This window comes from Lentinus tigrinus, assembly GCF_003813185.1.
Source record: "Lentinus tigrinus ALCF2SS1-7 unplaced genomic scaffold L226scaffold_9, whole genome shotgun sequence".
NCBI classification, from domain to species: domain Eukaryota; kingdom Fungi; phylum Basidiomycota; class Agaricomycetes; order Polyporales; family Polyporaceae; genus Lentinus; species Lentinus tigrinus.
The window spans coordinates 986942-1003547 of NW_027137918.1; the positions used below are offsets into that span (position 1 = coordinate 986942).

The 16606-nt window shown below is 56.5% G+C and overlaps 9 protein-coding genes across 9 annotated transcripts; 5 read left to right on the forward strand and 4 right to left on the reverse strand.

The window, feature by feature from the left end:
• The first annotated feature begins 378 nt into the window (after positions 1-378).
• L226DRAFT_396619 (uncharacterized protein) lies at positions 379-1251 on the forward strand. Its single transcript, XM_067674531.1, has 3 exons — positions 379-794; positions 870-939; positions 1002-1251. Exons 1-3 carry the CDS (start codon positions 544-546, stop codon positions 1182-1184), a joined length of 504 nt encoding a protein of 167 aa, XP_067536664.1. The 5' UTR covers positions 379-543; the 3' UTR covers positions 1185-1251.
• A 366-nt stretch (positions 1252-1617) lies between these two features.
• On the forward strand, positions 1618-2359 carry L226DRAFT_612333 (uncharacterized protein). The gene is made up of 3 exons (XM_067686379.1): positions 1618-1891; positions 1955-2024; positions 2089-2359. The coding sequence occupies exons 1-3, from the start codon at positions 1641-1643 to the stop codon at positions 2287-2289; spliced, it is 522 nt and encodes a 173-aa protein (XP_067536665.1). The 5' UTR covers positions 1618-1640; the 3' UTR covers positions 2290-2359.
• A 264-nt stretch (positions 2360-2623) lies between these two features.
• On the forward strand, positions 2624-3244 carry L226DRAFT_442341 (uncharacterized protein; the record flags this gene model as incomplete). The annotated part of the gene is made up of 3 exons (XM_067674830.1): positions 2624-2874; positions 2926-2999; positions 3078-3244. Coding segments are annotated over 3 exons (492 nt in total), but the record flags the coding sequence as incomplete, so codon positions are not given.
• Positions 3245-3827: 583 nt separating this feature from the next.
• On the reverse strand, positions 3828-6273 carry L226DRAFT_545226 (uncharacterized protein; the record flags this gene model as incomplete). The annotated part of the gene is made up of 3 exons (XM_067682333.1): positions 3828-4504; positions 4572-6039; positions 6100-6273. The coding sequence occupies 3 exons, from the start codon at positions 6271-6273 to the stop codon at positions 3828-3830; spliced, it is 2319 nt and encodes a 772-aa protein (XP_067536667.1).
• A 911-nt stretch (positions 6274-7184) lies between these two features.
• On the reverse strand, positions 7185-8495 carry L226DRAFT_545227 (uncharacterized protein; the record flags this gene model as incomplete). The annotated part of the gene is made up of 5 exons (XM_067682334.1): positions 7185-7270; positions 7324-7446; positions 7497-7555; positions 7611-8284; positions 8493-8495. The coding sequence occupies 5 exons, from the start codon at positions 8493-8495 to the stop codon at positions 7185-7187; spliced, it is 945 nt and encodes a 314-aa protein (XP_067536668.1).
• Positions 8496-9750: 1255 nt separating this feature from the next.
• On the forward strand, positions 9751-10413 carry L226DRAFT_460970 (uncharacterized protein; the record flags this gene model as incomplete). The annotated part of the gene is made up of 3 exons (XM_067675625.1): positions 9751-9986; positions 10060-10138; positions 10195-10413. The coding sequence occupies 3 exons, from the start codon at positions 9751-9753 to the stop codon at positions 10411-10413; spliced, it is 534 nt and encodes a 177-aa protein (XP_067536669.1).
• A 299-nt stretch (positions 10414-10712) lies between these two features.
• Positions 10713-13233, forward strand: L226DRAFT_612338 (uncharacterized protein). Its single transcript, XM_067686380.1, has 10 exons — positions 10713-11245; positions 11316-11465; positions 11518-11586; positions 11643-11674; positions 11723-11753; positions 11809-11910; positions 11977-12053; positions 12107-12230; positions 12294-12539; positions 12608-13233. Exons 1-10 carry the CDS (start codon positions 11035-11037, stop codon positions 12994-12996), a joined length of 1431 nt encoding a protein of 476 aa, XP_067536670.1. The 5' UTR covers positions 10713-11034; the 3' UTR covers positions 12997-13233.
• Positions 13166-14290, reverse strand: L226DRAFT_534154 (uncharacterized protein). Its single transcript, XM_067680609.1, has 3 exons — positions 13840-14290; positions 13637-13709; positions 13166-13560 (listed from the first exon to the last, which is right to left on the reverse strand). The coding sequence occupies exons 1-3, from the start codon at positions 14091-14093 to the stop codon at positions 13342-13344; spliced, it is 546 nt and encodes a 181-aa protein (XP_067536671.1). The 5' UTR covers positions 14094-14290; the 3' UTR covers positions 13166-13341.
• Positions 14291-14448: 158 nt separating this feature from the next.
• On the reverse strand, positions 14449-16443 carry L226DRAFT_485253 (uncharacterized protein). Its single transcript, XM_067677100.1, has 4 exons — positions 15795-16443; positions 15463-15735; positions 14857-15408; positions 14449-14796 (listed from the first exon to the last, which is right to left on the reverse strand). The coding sequence occupies exons 1-4, from the start codon at positions 16393-16395 to the stop codon at positions 14588-14590; spliced, it is 1635 nt and encodes a 544-aa protein (XP_067536672.1). The 5' UTR covers positions 16396-16443; the 3' UTR covers positions 14449-14587.
• Between the last annotated feature and the right edge of the window lie 163 nt (positions 16444-16606).

A 16606-nucleotide genomic window follows, 5' to 3' on the forward strand; every position in this document is an offset into this window, starting at 1 on the left:
GCAATTGGACACTCTGGACAGGAAGCGACAAGCGACGTCACGACCGTACGGAAGGAGCTTAGTGGCGGAATGATAACGTGCTGCCAGTGAATTCATTCAAGTGAGCTGCGCTATCCAATCTGGTTCTGCACAGTTCAGTACTAAGTTCTCTTTCGAACGCAGACTGCGACTACTACTCTGCAGGCGGTGCAACCAAGGTACAGTCCCGATACGCCGGTTCGTGTTATCGCAGTTCGCCACCACTGCGCATGATGATATTCAATGCCGCGCTATCAGCCTTTGACACAGGTTCTGACATCTCGTGACCAGTAGGTAACCTAATGCGTCGGGATCTCCGCCCAGGCCAGCAGCGGCTGGGTTTGCAGCCAGTGGCTCTGGGACCGTCGAGTTTGAGATCGACACGTCCACAGCCCTGCCAGAACTGATGGCTGTTCCAGACTTCGAACAGTGAGCATTTCAGCCTGCGAACGCCACTCAACATTCGCTGTCGGCACAGGTACTTAGTCATACGCTCAATGGGTGACGACGCCCGCAATTTCAGCCATGAACGTCAGCTTTACCAAACGTGATCCGATCAATACCACCGTCATCGACGATGCAACAGGATCAATGCTATTCGATGTATTCACACTTCCTCGATGGAAGGGGCCTGTCAGTACGACGACAATCCGGGATGCCGGTGGGGAGATCGTCGCAGAGTACGAGCATCGCTTGACAGGCCACGATCGAGTCGCTCTGCGCGGCACCATATGTCGGATGTCTGACTGGCTCCCGACGAGGACGTGGTGGTTATCGTGAGTCTATCTCACTTCATGACATCAAATTTAAATGATTCAATGCACTGAAAATGACGCGACATGTTGACATAGAGACAGGATCTTGACCACCCCAGATGGACAAAAGTATGTCTGGAAGTCGAGGTGGAGCAACACCTTCAGGGCAAGTATTGACTTCATTGTGGATCTTGGACATCGACTATGCTGATATCGCATCATCAACAGCTTTACCCAACTGACTCGAAGGTCCCGGTCGTTGAGACACACAACGCAACTTGTCGACTGTTCAAGCCGCCTCGCAGGGGAGGAATGAGCATACGCCCCGATCTCGCACCGTTCCTTGACGTCATCCTTTTGTCCTTCATCGTATGTGAGAGGGAACGGCGCACCGAGGCCACTAGTGACTGACGAAGACACTCTCAGACGTTCCTACCAAGTTCTGTTATGTGCATGACATCTCAGCATCTGTCCAGAGATCCTCGGAACTCTCCTTCAAAAGTGGAACTGCGTCTGTTACTACAGGTCTTCTTCCAGTTGCGGCGATGGGACTAACTCATGGTCTCTACTGGACAAGCGACTGTCGACTGCGCCGCTGTGCAAAGATTACGTTCAGCGTCAGGCTATCAGCGTTCAAGCCAGTCCCCAGACGTCCCATGACCACCGGTAGACAATAGGCGACCTCCGCCCAGACCGGTAGTGAGATTCGCATTCTGCGACTCTGGGGCTATCGAGATTGAGCTTGACCTCCCGCAGCCGGCAGCTGCTCCGAACACTGACTACCGAGAGCTCTTAACTCCACTGAACTTTATCCTCATTCATCTAGTCGTACACCTCCGCCAGTCGACAACCTTCCCACCCTCAACCATGAACATCAGCTTTACCAAGCGAGATCCCTTGAACTCAGCCGTCGTCGACGATGCCACGGGACAAGTGATCTTTGAGGTGTCCACTACGCCCTGGTGGAAGCTCGCCAACAGTACGACGACAATCCGGGATCCCGGCGGACAAGTTCTCGCGGAGTACGAACGCCGTCTCTTCGGCCACGGAAAGGTGACAGTGCGAGCGACCACGAGTAGGATGAAAGACTGGCTTCCGAAGAAGAAGTGGTGGTCATCGTGAGTCCCGAATATTACGTCGTACACTCCAAAGCATCGACTGATGCACTGAGCGCGGTCCAGCCATCGTATGTTGACTACACCGGATGGACGGGTGTACATCTGGAAGTGCAAAACTAACGGGACCTTCAAGGTACGTTTCTACTTTCCTTCAAAGAAAAGAAACGACCTCGGTGCTAAAATATTCCGTTTCTAAGCTGATCCCGATTGACTCCGAGTCTGAAACTCCAGTCGTAGAGACGCGTAAGAGGACTCTGGGACTCTTCAAGCCTCGTCGTAAGGGAGGAATGAGCGTACACAGCGAGCTCACGCCATTCCTCATCGACATTCTGTTGTCCTTTATCGTTTGCGAGAGGGAGCGGCGAGCTGAGGAGGCTGCACGTAATTCATCGTCCTGAACAACCCGACTCCAGGCTCAATTGTCGCTATTGAGCAAACGATCGTCGTAAAGATCGTAAATAGTGGTGCTTATTTATCAGTCTGCGGACTACGTAGAGCCCGCTTGAGACTCAGACGCTCTCATGACAAGCGCTCTCGACAGGAGGTCGGAGTCTCTGTTTAGGCTCACGAGACCTAGCGGTGGCTGGGTTTGCAGGCAATAGCTCCAGGACCTTCGAGATTCGTCATTGAGCTTCACGCCGTGCTCCAGATTTACTCGTAACACGTACTCACTCGAAACACCCCCAATGGACGTTAGTTAACAACTTCGCCCCCCCCCCAACCAACTTAGCCATGAACGTCAGCTTCACCAAACGTGATCCGATCAATACCACCGTCATGGACGACGGAACGGGCCATATGCTCTATGATGTGTTCACGGCGCCATGGTGGCACCTCGGTGTCAGTACGACGACGATCATAGACACCGGCGGACACGTCGTCGCAGAGTACGAACGCCGCCTGGTAGGCTACGACCGCGTAAAGCTGCACGGCATTACCACTCGGATGTTGGACTGGCTCCCTAGGAGGAATTGGTGGTCATCGTGAGCCCGCTCCGCTTCGATAGGTCAGTGATCTACTGAATGTGTGTCCAGCGATCGGATGTTGACCACACCAGATGGGCAAGTGTATGTGTGGAAGTCGAAATGGAACAACACCTTCAAAGTGAGTTATCTCCGAGTCCTGACACGGGTATCAGAGCATCGTCTGTCCTGAAAGGTCTCAACTTTCCAACAGCTATACCCAGTCGACTCGAACGTTCTCGTTGTGGAGACACATAATGCGAGCTGGGGATTCTTGAATCCAAGCCACCGAGGAGGGATGAGCGTACATCCTGAGCTCACGCCGTTCCTTGTCGACATCCTCTTGTCCTTCATAATTTGTGAAAGGGAACGACGAGCCAAGGAGGCTGCTCGTAAATCAGACTGAGGCCCTAAGGCCTCAAGGCTTCAACTCTTACCTTGATACTACGATAACGTCTTGTTAATGAGCTCACCCTTCATAGCGACGTCGGATACCTACCTACCTTGATGCGCTATCATATTATCATAGCTCCGCTCTGCACTTCGCACACAACACCGGATGGGAGCCTGTGAGTGAGGAACCAGCCTCCATGCATGGTGAAGCACGCCTACGCCCGGGGAGGCTCTCACACCGGATCTTGGCCCGCATGGTTTCTGCTCAAGGTGTCACCGACCAACAGCGAAAGCGCGCTCATTTCGACCTTCTCTTCTATCGCAGATATCTGAAAGCCGTCACGAACGTCAGGATGTCTGGAGTTGCCATGGACAACAAGTGCCAGAAGTTATTTCACGGATAAACAGCGTACATAACATCTCGACATCTCTTCGACCTACAGCCCCGGGTATGCTACAAGTCTGCGATCTGAGCCAATGCTCCAAGGTGACCGCACTAGTAAGGTATCATACAGTAGACAGCGAACGAAAGAAACCATCACAAAGAAACCAAGAACGCACTCTAACCCGAGCTACACGCACTACCGAGTCCACAACTCAACATCAACGCTTCGCAACTCGTACATCCGCCTCAACCACCGCACAGCCTGCCGCCCGACCTGGACATCGTGGTCTTCTCTCTCCCGACTGTCTCGGCAGCTATCGTATCGACCTTGTCCATGCTCCGGATCAGCGCGCTCCCCCGCGAACGAGGCGACGCCGATCATGTCGCTCAGTGCGACGACCAGTCCTGGAGAGATTGCAGGCTTGTCGTGCGTCGCCAGTACGAGCACCGCCTGAGCGCACTCTGCAAGCATTGCCGTCGTCGGGCGACACTCTGCCGATCGGGATACGGGCATTGACAGGAAGCCTTCGAGGTCCTCGAGCACCTTGAGAATTGCAGGACGGATGGACGCGTACTCGTTCGGGGAGTCTAGTGCGTTGTCGCCCTGCACATCGTCCATCGCGGCAGGCTCCGCGTACAAAGTAATGTCAGAGTCCGCACGCGAGAATATTTCCTTCTTGCCCTCGCTATCCAGCGAATAAGGTAAAGGAGCTATAGCTCCATCGCCGACTGGATCAGCAACGATTGGCGATCTGCTTGAGCACCGCGCGAGGACCGCAGAGGCGCGAACGACCATATTGCACGCCTGAACGAAGCGATACGGCGCGTTCTCCGCCCGCGTCTGCTTGCTGTACGCACAGAACGCAGTGATACCTGCCATCGAACGAACCGAACACTTCAGCACGTTGCACAATGAGCTCAAACATGCAAGAACACGCACAGCCAGGACCTACAGCCTGGAACCGCGGGAACAACTTGAGCATCAAGTTGACCGACCGTTCACGGACGAAGGGCTCCGGGGTCGAGCGACCAACCTCCGTATCCAGTGTACCTGCGAGCACTTCAAACATCCTACGGAACAGCGCGTACGTCTGCGTCTGCACCCCTGCCTCTGTCACCGGCTCAGAAGTCGCGAGGAGCTTCGCTGGTGCGGGGATAGCGCGGACGAGCCGGTGCATCAACATGAGCACCCGCCGACGCGCGTCGTCCTTCTGGTCCGGCTCGGCCTCCTCCGCGTCCTCGTCGAGCGGCACTTCGCTCTTCAAACTCCTCGCCGCGTTGAGTCGGTGCAGCACGTCCAGGAGCAGGTGCATAAGCGTGAGCGTGCCCGTGTCCCCGCGGTCAGTATCGAGGCTCCGCGCGAGTCCCCAGTAGGGCATATCGTTCAGCACCCTCGGCGCACGGCGCAGGAGGATCCGGTCGACGCAGCGGAGCGCCGCACGCGGGGCGATGTCGCGCAGGCACGGGCGCACGACCGCATGCAAAAACGCGTCGTCCATGAACATCGCGTCGGCCCCTGCGAGCGTCGCGTCGTCGAGTGCCGCCGCCGTCCGCCCCGTCTCGGTCAAGAGCTTCTCGCGCTCCTTCCACGAGGAGTACGTCCGCACGAGCGAGAGGCGGTGCAGCCACGCGTGCACGATCTCGGAGAGGCGCGACGGGATTTGTGTGGCCAAGTCGAGTCTGCTCGCGAAGGGGTCGGGGGTCGCCGCGCCATGCGCGACCTGCTGGGCGGGCGCGGCGGACGGATGGTACAGACTCGCGTAGTAACGCGATGCCAACGCGGCTACGGAGCGTTTTGTCGACTGCGCGGCGATGCAGATGACCCACGACTGCGGGGACTTGTACGGGCAGTCCGGGTTGAACGCCGGGAGGAACGTCGCCGTCGCCACAAACAGCATCAGGACTGCGAAGATCGCGGTGGCCACAGTCGCCACGACGGGATGCAGCGTCCACAGCAGGTCGAGGAGGCCGATGAAGAACAGCACCAGGGATGCTTGGAGAAGGATGGGGAGAAACATGATGATTTCCGGGACATACCACCTGCGCAGGCCCTCGTACCGGTACTGCCGGATACGGATGCTCTCCCGGGAGATGTTGGAAGAGCCTGCGAGATACTCGCGCAGCCACTGCTTGACCAGGAGCCCGAGCGACGCCGAAAGCAGGCTGCAGACCAGGCTCGAGAACCACATCGTGTTCAGCCGCACCGCAAACGCCGTCGGTCGGAACGGGGGGAGGTTAGCGGCATGCGTAGGGCTCGTGGTGTTGACGAAGTTCTGGTTGACAGTGAAGCTGTTCAGCTGTGACGATATTTGCGTGAGGATGGCCGTAACGGAATCCTCCGGCTGTTGCTGGAGAAGCTTGTACGACTCGATGTTGAATGCCGTCAGGACGGCGGAGAACAGACCAGCCTGAGAGTGCGCTGGGTCAGTCAGTGGGCGCCGCAGCACGAAGGGCAGTGGACCGCTCACGAATACGAGTAGCGTGTCTATCTCCTCCTTCCAATCCTGGATCATGTCCTCGTCATGATCCCGCAGCGCCTTCGCACATGCCGCCCATGCCTCTGAGCTGTCCCAGATCGAGGGTGTCTCCCGTTCGTCAGCTCCAGCCTGAGCAGCAGGACGCCGTCGGTGTGGACGATACATCTGTAGGGAGCCGTGAGATGACTCCCATGCAATGCACGCGAGCTATATACCCCCACTTCTGGAGTACAGCCTCACATGCATAGAACATCCGTTCCTTCTCTTGATGAGCAGTGCATCGGCAACTTCCGAACCTAAAGTCGTGAAACCAGAGTCGATGTCAACATGAAGCAAGGTGTGTTTTGGGTACTTGGAAAGCCAGCAGGGTCGTGGACGTTTCTGCAGCTGTAGCAGGGCCGATGACGCATATCGGATGGGCAGGGAATAACACAACGACGGAGAATTTCAGCAACAACGCAGTATGCATCATAATTCAGCGGAACGTACACTGTGCGAAGACATGCGTCAACGCGATAGAGTACATGAAGAAACAAGCTATGCGTACACACTATCACTGTATACATACCTAGTAATGAAGGATAGACATTCGACTATGTAGCGCCAACTGCTGCGGCATGTTCCAGGATGATGGGCTCGATGCGATAGCGTGCCATATATCCAAGAGCAGCTGAAGCCGGAGGGAAGCGCGGGACACTGTGAAAGGACGATATCAGCATTCGTTCGCGTGAAGTCACGACATAACAGTGAAAGAGTCAGACAAAGCGGACGTATCTGCCAAAGCAGACCGCCCGAAGGTAGCTGAGATAGGTTTCTGCAACGCAAGGAAATCCTTGCTAAAGCCAAATGCCTCAAACATCATACGAAAGTACAAGATCGACAAGTATCAAGATGCGGAAGAATTGACACTCACCGCTGCAACCAGCGACCGGCGCGCGTGTGAACTGTATGGTACACCAAGTGGACGTCTATCTTTCGGGATCTTCCAAGAGATTGCATCGAGACCGTGCCATGACGCTTGTGAATCTTGCAGGATGTCGAACCAGCCAGGTACAAGATCGAACAAGGGGCAATAGCTAGCCTTCTTCGGATCGTGCGCGCTTGACAGACTCCCCATCGACTTCGGAGGATGCATTGCGCTTCTTGTATGGTCCCCGTTTGCCTGAAACCACGACGTCAGAGATTGGGACGACATCTCCGGCATCATGGACGTACGTTTGACTGGCTTGTCCTTCTCAGTGGATGGAAGAGGCAGAGCAAGTAGATCGTCATTGTGCTTGCTGAGGATCTTCACCAGAGCGTCGTTCGCAGCGAGCAGATGCTCGGCACGTTGTATACCTGAAGACAAATCAGATCAACCATAGAGCAACAGTGAAGTAATAGCTTACCACTTGGTTGACTGGGTGAGTATATGCGCGACATCCGCTCACGAACAGTACTCGCGATGCTACGAACGCAAACATTAGTACTCCATCAACACCGCAACGCGTGACTGAACACACCTCGGAGGGATCGCGCCGTGGACACATGCAACGTCAACTACTGTCTCCCAAGAGATAGGACGTACGCGATTCTGCATGCTCTTCTCGGCAGCGGGGACATGCGCGGCGACCAGAGCCAAAACCCGAGCTAAGAATGCGGAGGCGTCGGCGGTGACAGCCTGCAGCCCAAGAGTTGACATGGCCACTTGATCGTCTTCTTCCTCTGGAGTAGGGAAGGAGTCGCCAGGAAGGAGGTTGTCGGCATCGTGAGGAACAGGAACCTGACCTTTGCGAGATGCCAGCGCATACTCGGTGATATGTCTGACCTCGTCTGCGAGACCGAACTCCGGGACATGCACGTCGCCAGCCAAGAGCGGCCAACGCGTCCAGGTGTCCCTCAGTTTACCCTTACCAGGCGTCCTGTTGGCGACGGGGCTGCTGGGAGGCGAAGAGCCGATGGCCGAAGAGAGGTCGCGGATAGACTCTGTGAGAGGAGGGTCCTCCGTCGCATAACCTTCCTCCTGCTCCTCCTCGCCTACCAGAGGTACATCGTCGGAGGGTGCAGCAGAAGACAGCGAACCTTGGGTGAGATGTACGGTGAGGTCGGCTGTCGCACTGGTTCTGAGGGCGCGTAAAAGCGACGAGTACTCGGTCAGCTCAGCATGGAAGGCAGCGGGGACATGAGGACGTGTTGACTTCTTCGACATCGCGTCGCGAAATGAAGTCCAGCTGGCGCCAGGAGGGGGGGGGTCAATCAATGTCCGTGGGAATATTATGTCAGCAACTGTACAGCTGGCTCAGCCGTCCATATCCACGCGCCGACGCCGCTGGGGTTCGCTAGTCCACTCCATCACGAAACAAGTATGTCGCCGCCGCTGCCCTCGTCGCTCTTCCTTTGCTAACCATCGTTATCGTGCAGAATGAGAGAGAAGTGGAAGAAAAAGAGGTCTCGGAGACTCCGTCGCAAACGCAGAAAGATGCGGGCCCGTTCCAGTACGTCCTTTTCTCGTCCTTCCCCACACTCCTCTCACACGATACTTCTCCCTCGCAGAGTAATCGCCTACTTGGCTGCTAGGCTTGCAAAATAGGGATGTCATGCCACTTCATGCGGAGGCGTGTCATGAGCAGTCTATGCCATACTCTTCAACGTCGGGAGGGTCATCTCATCTCAGTCGCATCGCCTTGGTGCTGCGCGCCTCAAGTCCGGGGAGTGCGGCGTCTCGACTTGGTCACGACGTCGGGGCAGCTGTGAGGCATTGTATCAATACACGAACTCATGCATGTCACTTGTATTGCAATGTACTACTTGCCGACATGATGTCTCCGCGTGTGACCTGACATTCAACCTCAGGAGTTCACGTCCGCGGTTACCCCAAGTTGTGCTGCGGGACCAGCCTAAGTGCAAGGACATACTGCAGTCCAACAGTAATGCAGTCCTACCCCCCTTTCTTACTTGACTACGTTCCGAGCCGCTTTGAGCACCGTAGACGAATTGTTTGGGTTGGGTGTACGGCGGCAGATTACTTAAGGCACCCTTGTGAGATCGCTATCTGACGATCGGCAAGCGAACTTGGTGGTTGGCCGTCACGCTCCTAGGTCTCCTCTCTTATAGGCTTGCAGTATGCTTCGATTATCTCGAAATTTTAGGGAATACACGGTCGAAGGTATGTTTCCAAGCCTCCGAAGTTTCGTGAGGTACCACTCAGAACTCGAAAGATAGGCTCAGCCGAAGGCAAATCAGCGCTTCACACGCATGACTCTCCAAGGTCTTGCTCGTATATCTCAGTCCCCACTCATCTCAGTCTTGTGCGGTTTTCACAGGCATACGCAAGGAAAGGAGGCGCATATGATGCAAAAAGAACCAAGGTAATGTCTCGAGTACTCGTGGATATAAACCCCCAACTGTTGCAGGTTTTGGCAGAGTGCATTACTGAAGTGATGTAGAGCTCTGTGGAGCTCCCTTGATGGTTTCTCTCATCGGAAAGTATGGCTGCTGCAGAGCTCCACTGAAGCAACAGCCCCGGACTGCGGTGGTCACTTGAATCACGGGGACGTCATAACTCGCAGCGGGATGCACTGCACTTCCGCTCGCTGTGCGAACGGCCTGTAGCGTACTTATAGGTGCGCATTTGCTCTGCAGTGTGCTCCAGTATACTTCTAGATGCGCGTCGTCTTCTTGTCCAGAGATCTCTCCAACTCGGCCGTCGTGGACGCCTCGGGTGGGACACTGTTCCAAATCACGACGCCGGGATTCAGGAAGCGCAGGACAACGATGTCTGACCAGCGGGGCAACGCCATTGGGATCTATCAGCGTCGATTTTGGCAGTCTGACAAGGTGGTCTTTCGCGGACAAACCAGGCGGTTGTCCGAGTGGATGCCCAGGCAGCGTTGGCTGAGGTGCGTGTGCCCATAAGTGCAAGCATGGTGGGCGCCTTTGTCTGATATGCGGCGGCTCGACTACTGCACGTAGTCGTAGCTCCCGCAGGCTCGTCGCTCCCGATGGACGATCCTACACATGGAAGAAGAAGTTCTGGCGAAACTCCTTCCAGGTGAGTGTCGACCCGATGGCTACGAATCTTACGGTGCTGACGCGGGCGTACTCTAGTTGATAGACCGTCACACGAAGCGGGTCGTGGCTAAAGCGCGACGCAAGAGGGTGAACACCTGCGGACTCGCCGTCTCCAAGCGCAGGATGGTCATCGACGTGTTCCCGGACGCCGTGCACATGGTCGATGCGATCGTGTTCTCCTTCGTCCTGTGGGCCCGGCTGCGCGATCAAGACGCCGCCAGAGCCAGTTCAATGCAGGCGCTGGCACCTAGTTAAGTAGTCCTGAATGTGCGTGCGTCCAGCAGAAGACTTAGTATGTTCTGATACTTGAGCTTCGATGAATAGGATCTTCGCTCAAAGCTTTGATTGTTCGCCTCTGTACCTACTCATGGAAATGCAGCCGGTCGCTCTAGACCTGTACATCTCGCGCCGTTGCATTGCGATTCACTATGATGTAGGGTGACTGAACCGTGTACATTGCGACATGGACGGAGGCGCGTGAGCAAGCTAAACTTGGAACACTCCCCACGCTGTGGGCCACTCCCCGCCTGAGCACGCACGTTCGTCCGAGCCACCACGTGTAAGGTCCCTCCTCCTATAGAAACTAAACGTTGGACATCTGGAAAGGCACCTTCAATTACCCGCCCGCATTCCTCGACGTGATTCAACCCGGGCGTGCTTTATCCTGTGCGACGCCTTCCAGATCCACACGAACGAGGCCGTAGCCAGGAACACCATCAGTCGACGCCTTCTCGCCACATCTCACGAACGACGTGCGCGTAGCTCGTGTTCGCGAAATCGGCGCAAATACCGTATCCTTATAATGCGGGTCGGTCCTGTCCCCGGGGATCCGTGAGTCTCCCAGGGACCCCCCACTCTCACGTCCACAGCCCGACGATGCGCTCGTTCCTCGCCTTTGGGACCACCGTTGCGTTCGCGAGCACGGCGTACGCCGCCATTGCGCAGAGCTTCTTGCCCCCAGCCGCGTCGCCCGAGTCCTCGTCTGCGAACTACACCGGCCAGACGAACGGCACTATCTCCAATGGTCCGGTCGTCCAGGGCAAGGTCTTCGACCGCTTCATCCAGATCTGGATCGAGAACACCGACTGTGAGTGCGATCCCGATCCTATTGCCCGTGAGCGACCAGGGACAACTGTCTCACGCATACCTCGATGCAGTTGCGACCGCCGCGTCCTCGCCGGTGTTCCAAAACCTGAGCAAGGAGGGTATCCTTTTGGATTCCTTCTATGCTGTCACCCACCCCTCGGAGCCCAACTATATCGCTGCTGTTGGAGGTGACTTCTTTGGGTCCGCGGACGATAACTTCTGTGAGTGCAACCTCTGTTCACCTTGACTGGCTGACCCACGACACCTGTCCAGACCACATCCCTCAAAACATATCAACTGTGGTCGATCTTCTTGAGGCGAAGAACATCTCATGGGCAACATGTGTGTATCTTCTTCATTTTGTTACCGATGGCTTCAATTGCTGAACCCTTTTGTAGACCAGGAAAACATGCCTTATGATGGTTTCACGGTAAGACATATGCCCCGAAGAGAATGCCAGGGACTGACTTTGGCCCAGGGTTTCAACTTTACGCAAACCGATTACCTGAGTGCGTCCTTACGTGCCTAGGACCTGGCGAACGTCCTGACATCCATTTGCCCCAGCTGGAAACGGGACGTACACCTACTACGTGCGCAAGCACAACGGCCTCATCATCTTCGACTCCGTCACGAATGTCACTGATCGTGCTCTCCGGGTGCGCAACTGTGAGTCTGAAGTGCCTATGCCTGAAGTCGTAGACTGAGCCGTGCGCTGGTGTTCCTTCACATTAGTCAACGACTTTGCCAACGATGTCAAGGCTGATGACATTCCCCAATGGAGCTTTATCACGCCCAACCTTGTCAACGATGTGCGTCCCATGCCAGAGTTCGCTGCATGACCTCTCCAGCTAATGCGGAACAGGGCCACGACACCACGATCGACTTTGTCGGCGACTGGCTCAACTTCTGGCTGATCCCGCTCCTCAACGAGACAAAGTTCAACAACAACCGCACCGTCATCCTCCTGACCTTCGACGAGAACGAGAGTGAGCTACACAGTGTTCCTCTCTTCTTTTAGCTCTGCGCGTGCTGATAGTGTCCACTCCTAGCCCAATCGATCAACAACAGGATTTACACCCTTGTGCTCGGGGGCGGCGTTCCTGAGAACCTGCGCGGCACCACGGACTCGACGTTCTACACCCACTACTCGGCGCTTTCGAGCGTGGAGGCGAATTGGGGCCTCCAGTCTCTCGGGCGCGGGGACACGAACACGACGATGAACAACGTCTTCGAATTCGTCGCGAACGTCACCGGGTGGAAGAACAATGGCATCTCCGGCAACTCGTCCGATATCCGTACGTATTGTCTTTACGCTCATGTTCCTGTTTCGCGTGTGTCTCACTTTGCACTTGCGACAAAACAGCACTGCTGAACATCACGGGCACAATCCCGGGCCCGCTCAACGCGGCGCACTACATCCCCTTCGCTGCGCCGAACACCTCCGCGGTCGGCGCGGGCGGGCAAGGCGTCTTCGTCGCGCAGGGCCTCAACACGTCCCTCAGCGCCGCGGCGCTCCCGGGCCCGGTCAACCTCACCGCGCAGGGCCAGATCAGCCCGTGGGGCACGGACCCGGGCATCAACTACGCGAACGGGACGAAGGTGATCGCGTCCCCGACGGCATCATCGACGAGCCCGGGGGGCAGCGGGGGAGGGAGCGGGGGCAGCAATGCGGCGGTTGGGGCGCGTGCGGGGGCGGAGGTGGCGTTGCTGGTTGGGCTGGGGGTCGTGTGTGGGGTTGCGATGTTGTTTTAGGACGGGGATGGTGAGGGTCTTGGATGCAAAGTCTCTGGATGGGGCTGGGGTACGAATTATGATTGTGTTGAGTAGTGCTTAAATGTATGCCATACTTAGGTGGCGCAATGAAGAAACTGGGTATGTGAAGTAAAGCGTACAAGCGAGAAGTAGGGTAAGTAAGAGTATACAGGGTCAAAACCAAGATTGGTCTGTACTTGTACAGTATTCGTAGATCGATGGAGGCCAAATGGTACACTACCACTACAGGGTATCCGAAACGTCACTAAGTACAACAGGTTCGAAATCCAAGCAAGCGCACGAAAGCAGAGACGTCCATGTCCACGAACATAACATCGCGCCAGTCTAGTATCCTCCGCCAGCCCCAGGACTAGTGGGAGGATCCCGGGAGGCGGTGGCGGAGACGCGGCGCTCGCACTCGCATATCATGAATGCGAGGATGACGGCGTCGAGGTAGGGCACGAGCTCCTCGTGCACGTTGATGCCGACGCGCCGTTTGGAGAACAGGCCGAAGCTGCGATGGTGTGTTTGTGCTGCGACGGTGTCGTTCTGGGTATCTAGAAGCTGCAGGAATGCAAAGTCAGTTTGGATTGCCCGCGATGTCTCTGGAGATGCACGCTCAGGCGGTATCAGAGCTCACCTTGTAGCTGCTGCTCAACAGATTCGGCTTCCAAACGTAGGATCGTCCGTTCTGGACGTAGAGAACACGGTTGCTATAAGTAAGGATGATCGCCCCAAGCGTCAGTATCTCGTCTCGACCTCCCATGATCAACCACCCGGCCAAGCCAGGCCATCATGTCATTCATGGGCCCGGGGTGGTTCGAACTTGAATGCGAAACGCACTTTGACAGCCACGACTTCTTCGGCAGCCACTGCGAGACATATGTCGTCTCCCCATGGAAGGTGACCCGGTCCTTGCCCCAGCGATGCTCATATGTCGCGACCACGTTCTTCCCGGCGTCTCGCACCGTCGTCACCTGCGTGCCGAACCGGAACGGAGTCGAGATGTAGTAGAGCGTCTGCCCCGTCGAGTCGTCGACGACGGTCGAGTTGAGCGGGTCGTCAGAGGTGAAGCTGACGTTGAGGGTGAGCGACATGCCGGTACAGGGTAAAGAATGGAAGTCGGGGCTGCGCCAAGGACGCCTTTAAGAGTGCGGTCGGGCCCGGGGGGTGCTCTGGCTGTCGTTCGATGTTTATGGTCTAGGAGGCGGGGTGCACAGCCTCGTTTGTGTCAGTGGCGGGCGCGTCCACGCGCACTGCAGGCAGACCTCAGCCTGCGGAAGCTTGATATGGCGACATCATGGGAAGTCTTGAAGGACACGGAGGACAGGTGACTCAGGCACGGTAGTGAGAGCAAGCGCAATCGCAGCACCGGTGCTGGGACATACCGACCGAGGTAAGTAGTAATCTCAGCATGGTCCATGGACCTACTGCAGGGTCGTGCTTACTATTACGACGCCATAACCACTTTTCGTAACAATTCACTACTATGTAAATCTACCGTACAATAGTATGACGCATACCATAGAGCTCACACCGACAGCTACATCGATAGCAAATGCGATAACAGGAGGCAAACAGGCCAAGTGACCTACGATGGGGAAGAGGCTATTAGGTCCTTGTACCGTTCGCGCTCGTTAGCCCACTCGTCTTCAGGTTGTGTCTGAGGCACTTCCATCACGGTGTCGACCCACGCGACACCCCATGCCGCACCACCGACCTTCGCGCCCCCGAGCACATACCGCTTGTCGTCTGGTACGGGCTCCCAACGGGCACGCGACGGCTGGGTGTCTGAACGATCTGTACAAACCGTACGATCAGCTATGTTGATCCATCCATGTCCAACTGGATAGCACTTACACAGCACAATGCCAGTCTGCGGCTCATACACGCCCACCGGCAGATGGCTCTCCTGCACCCGCCTCTTCCGCTCACTCTCCATGATCTCTTCGGCGCTCCTCTTCTCCCCGGTCACTGCAGTATCCTGCTCGTCCACTTCCAAGATGCCGCCACACACCTTGAGCGCCTCCTTGCGGAGCTTCGCCCACTCATTCGACATGTCCATCGTGCGCTCTGCCGCGACGTACATCCAGTTCTCCTCGTTCACACCGTCTCGCGTGAGGTAGGACTTGCGGACAGCGTTCAGAGGGCCGTCACTGTAGGGACCCCAGCCAGAACCACCGAAGATTGTCGTTGGGCCTCCGGCTTTGTACATGCCGAGTCCGGCAGCACTGCGCTCGCTCTTGCCACCCTGGCCCGCACCAGATGCTCCTGCGGCTAGAGCAGCAGCCTCATTCGCGAGATTAGAGGTATCCTGAAGCTCGCCGACGAGCTCTCCCGGCTTGAGACCCTTCTCCGTAATCTCTTTGAGCACCTTGTCTTCATAGTAATCGTCTATGACCCATCTGCCCTCTGCAAACCTCGGTCAGAGTTGCGCTGAAATAGCTAGACATGCCGGTCACATACCAACGAGCATCTTCGCGCCATGGAGCTTGTACGCGCTACGGGCAGTGACGAGGGTAACGCTACGAGTCTTCAGGTGGGATCCCAACTTGCCGACTTCGATGAGGTGATCCTTTTCCCATTGTGTAGCGTTCAGCTTCATCGCAAGGGGGTTACGACGGAAGTAATACAGCGAGTCGCGGAATCCAGATGACCGCGCTGCGTCGATGGCGAGCATGTACTTGCGCTCTGGATGTCTGTTAGGCAGCACGAAGGTTTGAGCCTTGAACCTCCTCCCTGAATGTGCGGCCTTCTCAGTCTGGACCACGCATGAACGTCAGTGTAGAAGTACTCACCTCCGAGTAGATTGCCATACTGGTCAATCTTGGTGTCTCCCTTGGGATCGTCCTCTGTAACATACTCGTCTCCGTCGATCACGTATATGTTGCCCTGTATCCGTCGGAACGGCTTGCCTCCCGCTACCGGACCCTCCTCTGCTTCTGGAGGCGCGGAGCCTTCTGCAACCTCCACTTCGCTTTCCTGTGCCTCCTCCCCGCCGCGCTTGGGAAGCTTGATGGTGATAGCTCGCCCACGTCCACGGCCTCGGCCCCTCCCTCTTCCTCGACCGCGACTGCGAGGGGTGAACGTACCTGCGGTGCGCCCGCTCCCTCTTGGCCGGCCTCGTCGCCGCACGGGGGCAGCCTCAACCTCCTCTTCCGCGTCGTCTTCATCAGCCTCCGGACTGTCCGCTTGTACACTGGGATCATCATCGTCGTCGTTGTCAATGTCTATGGGTTCGTCCTCGTCCTCTTCCGCTTGCGGCGTCAACGGCGCGGAGCCAGGCGCGCTCTCGACGTCAACCTGTTCCTCGATGTCTTCTTCCTCTTCGCGGATGGACGCTGCACGAGCGTTCCGGCCACGCCGCGGTCGTATAATAATTTTGGGGCCTGGGGCCATGCTGGTTGACGTAGTGAATGGATAGCAAGTGGTTGTGGAGGAAGGTCGAGGCCGTGGCAAGAAAGTCGCGAAGGCCACAGACGCGCTAGCGCCCACTGTTGAGAGGCACGTGACAATGGGGAGCGGCAACGCCTGTTACTTTGATGGCCAGCTTATCGCAGTCGGCGGAGTTAGAAACATGGAATCAGTTTCTTGATCTCATCTAAGCGGC

Excerpts from the sequence above, each read along its gene's own strand:
- L226DRAFT_612333 (XM_067686379.1), top strand. The coding sequence starts at position 1,641 with ATGAACATCAGCTTTACCAAGCGAGATCCCTTGAACTCAGCCGTCGTC. Across the intron at positions 1,892-1,954 it reads AAGAAGAAGTGGTGGTCATC|CCATCGTATGTTGACTACAC; the intron begins GTGAGTCCCGAA and ends AGCGCGGTCCAG. Across the intron at positions 2,025-2,088 it reads AAACTAACGGGACCTTCAAG|CTGATCCCGATTGACTCCGA; the intron begins GTACGTTTCTAC and ends TCCGTTTCTAAG.
- L226DRAFT_612338 (XM_067686380.1), top strand. The coding sequence starts at position 11,035 with ATGCGCTCGTTCCTCGCCTTTGGGACCACCGTTGCGTTCGCGAGCACG. Across the intron at positions 11,466-11,517 it reads GTCCGCGGACGATAACTTCT|ACCACATCCCTCAAAACATA; the intron begins GTGAGTGCAACC and ends ACACCTGTCCAG. Across the intron at positions 12,054-12,106 it reads CGCCCAACCTTGTCAACGAT|GGCCACGACACCACGATCGA; the intron begins GTGCGTCCCATG and ends AATGCGGAACAG.
- L226DRAFT_534154 (XM_067680609.1), bottom strand. The coding sequence starts at position 14,093 with ATGTCGCTCACCCTCAACGTCAGCTTCACCTCTGACGACCCGCTCAAC. Across the intron at positions 13,710-13,839 it reads AAGAAGTCGTGGCTGTCAAA|CAACCGTGTTCTCTACGTCC; the intron begins GTGCGTTTCGCA and ends CCTTACTTATAG. Across the intron at positions 13,561-13,636 it reads TGTTGAGCAGCAGCTACAAG|CTTCTAGATACCCAGAACGA; the intron begins GTGAGCTCTGAT and ends GCATTCCTGCAG.
- L226DRAFT_396619 (XM_067674531.1), top strand. The coding sequence starts at position 544 with ATGAACGTCAGCTTTACCAAACGTGATCCGATCAATACCACCGTCATC. Across the intron at positions 795-869 it reads ACGAGGACGTGGTGGTTATC|AGACAGGATCTTGACCACCC; the intron begins GTGAGTCTATCT and ends ATGTTGACATAG. Across the intron at positions 940-1,001 it reads GGTGGAGCAACACCTTCAGG|CTTTACCCAACTGACTCGAA; the intron begins GCAAGTATTGAC and ends CATCATCAACAG.
- L226DRAFT_485253 (XM_067677100.1), bottom strand. The coding sequence starts at position 16,395 with ATGGCCCCAGGCCCCAAAATTATTATACGACCGCGGCGTGGCCGGAAC. Across the intron at positions 15,736-15,794 it reads GTATGGCAATCTACTCGGAG|GGAGGAGGTTCAAGGCTCAA; the intron begins GTGAGTACTTCT and ends CCGCACATTCAG. Across the intron at positions 15,409-15,462 it reads TGGCGCGAAGATGCTCGTTG|AGGGCAGATGGGTCATAGAC; the intron begins GTATGTGACCGG and ends CGAGGTTTGCAG.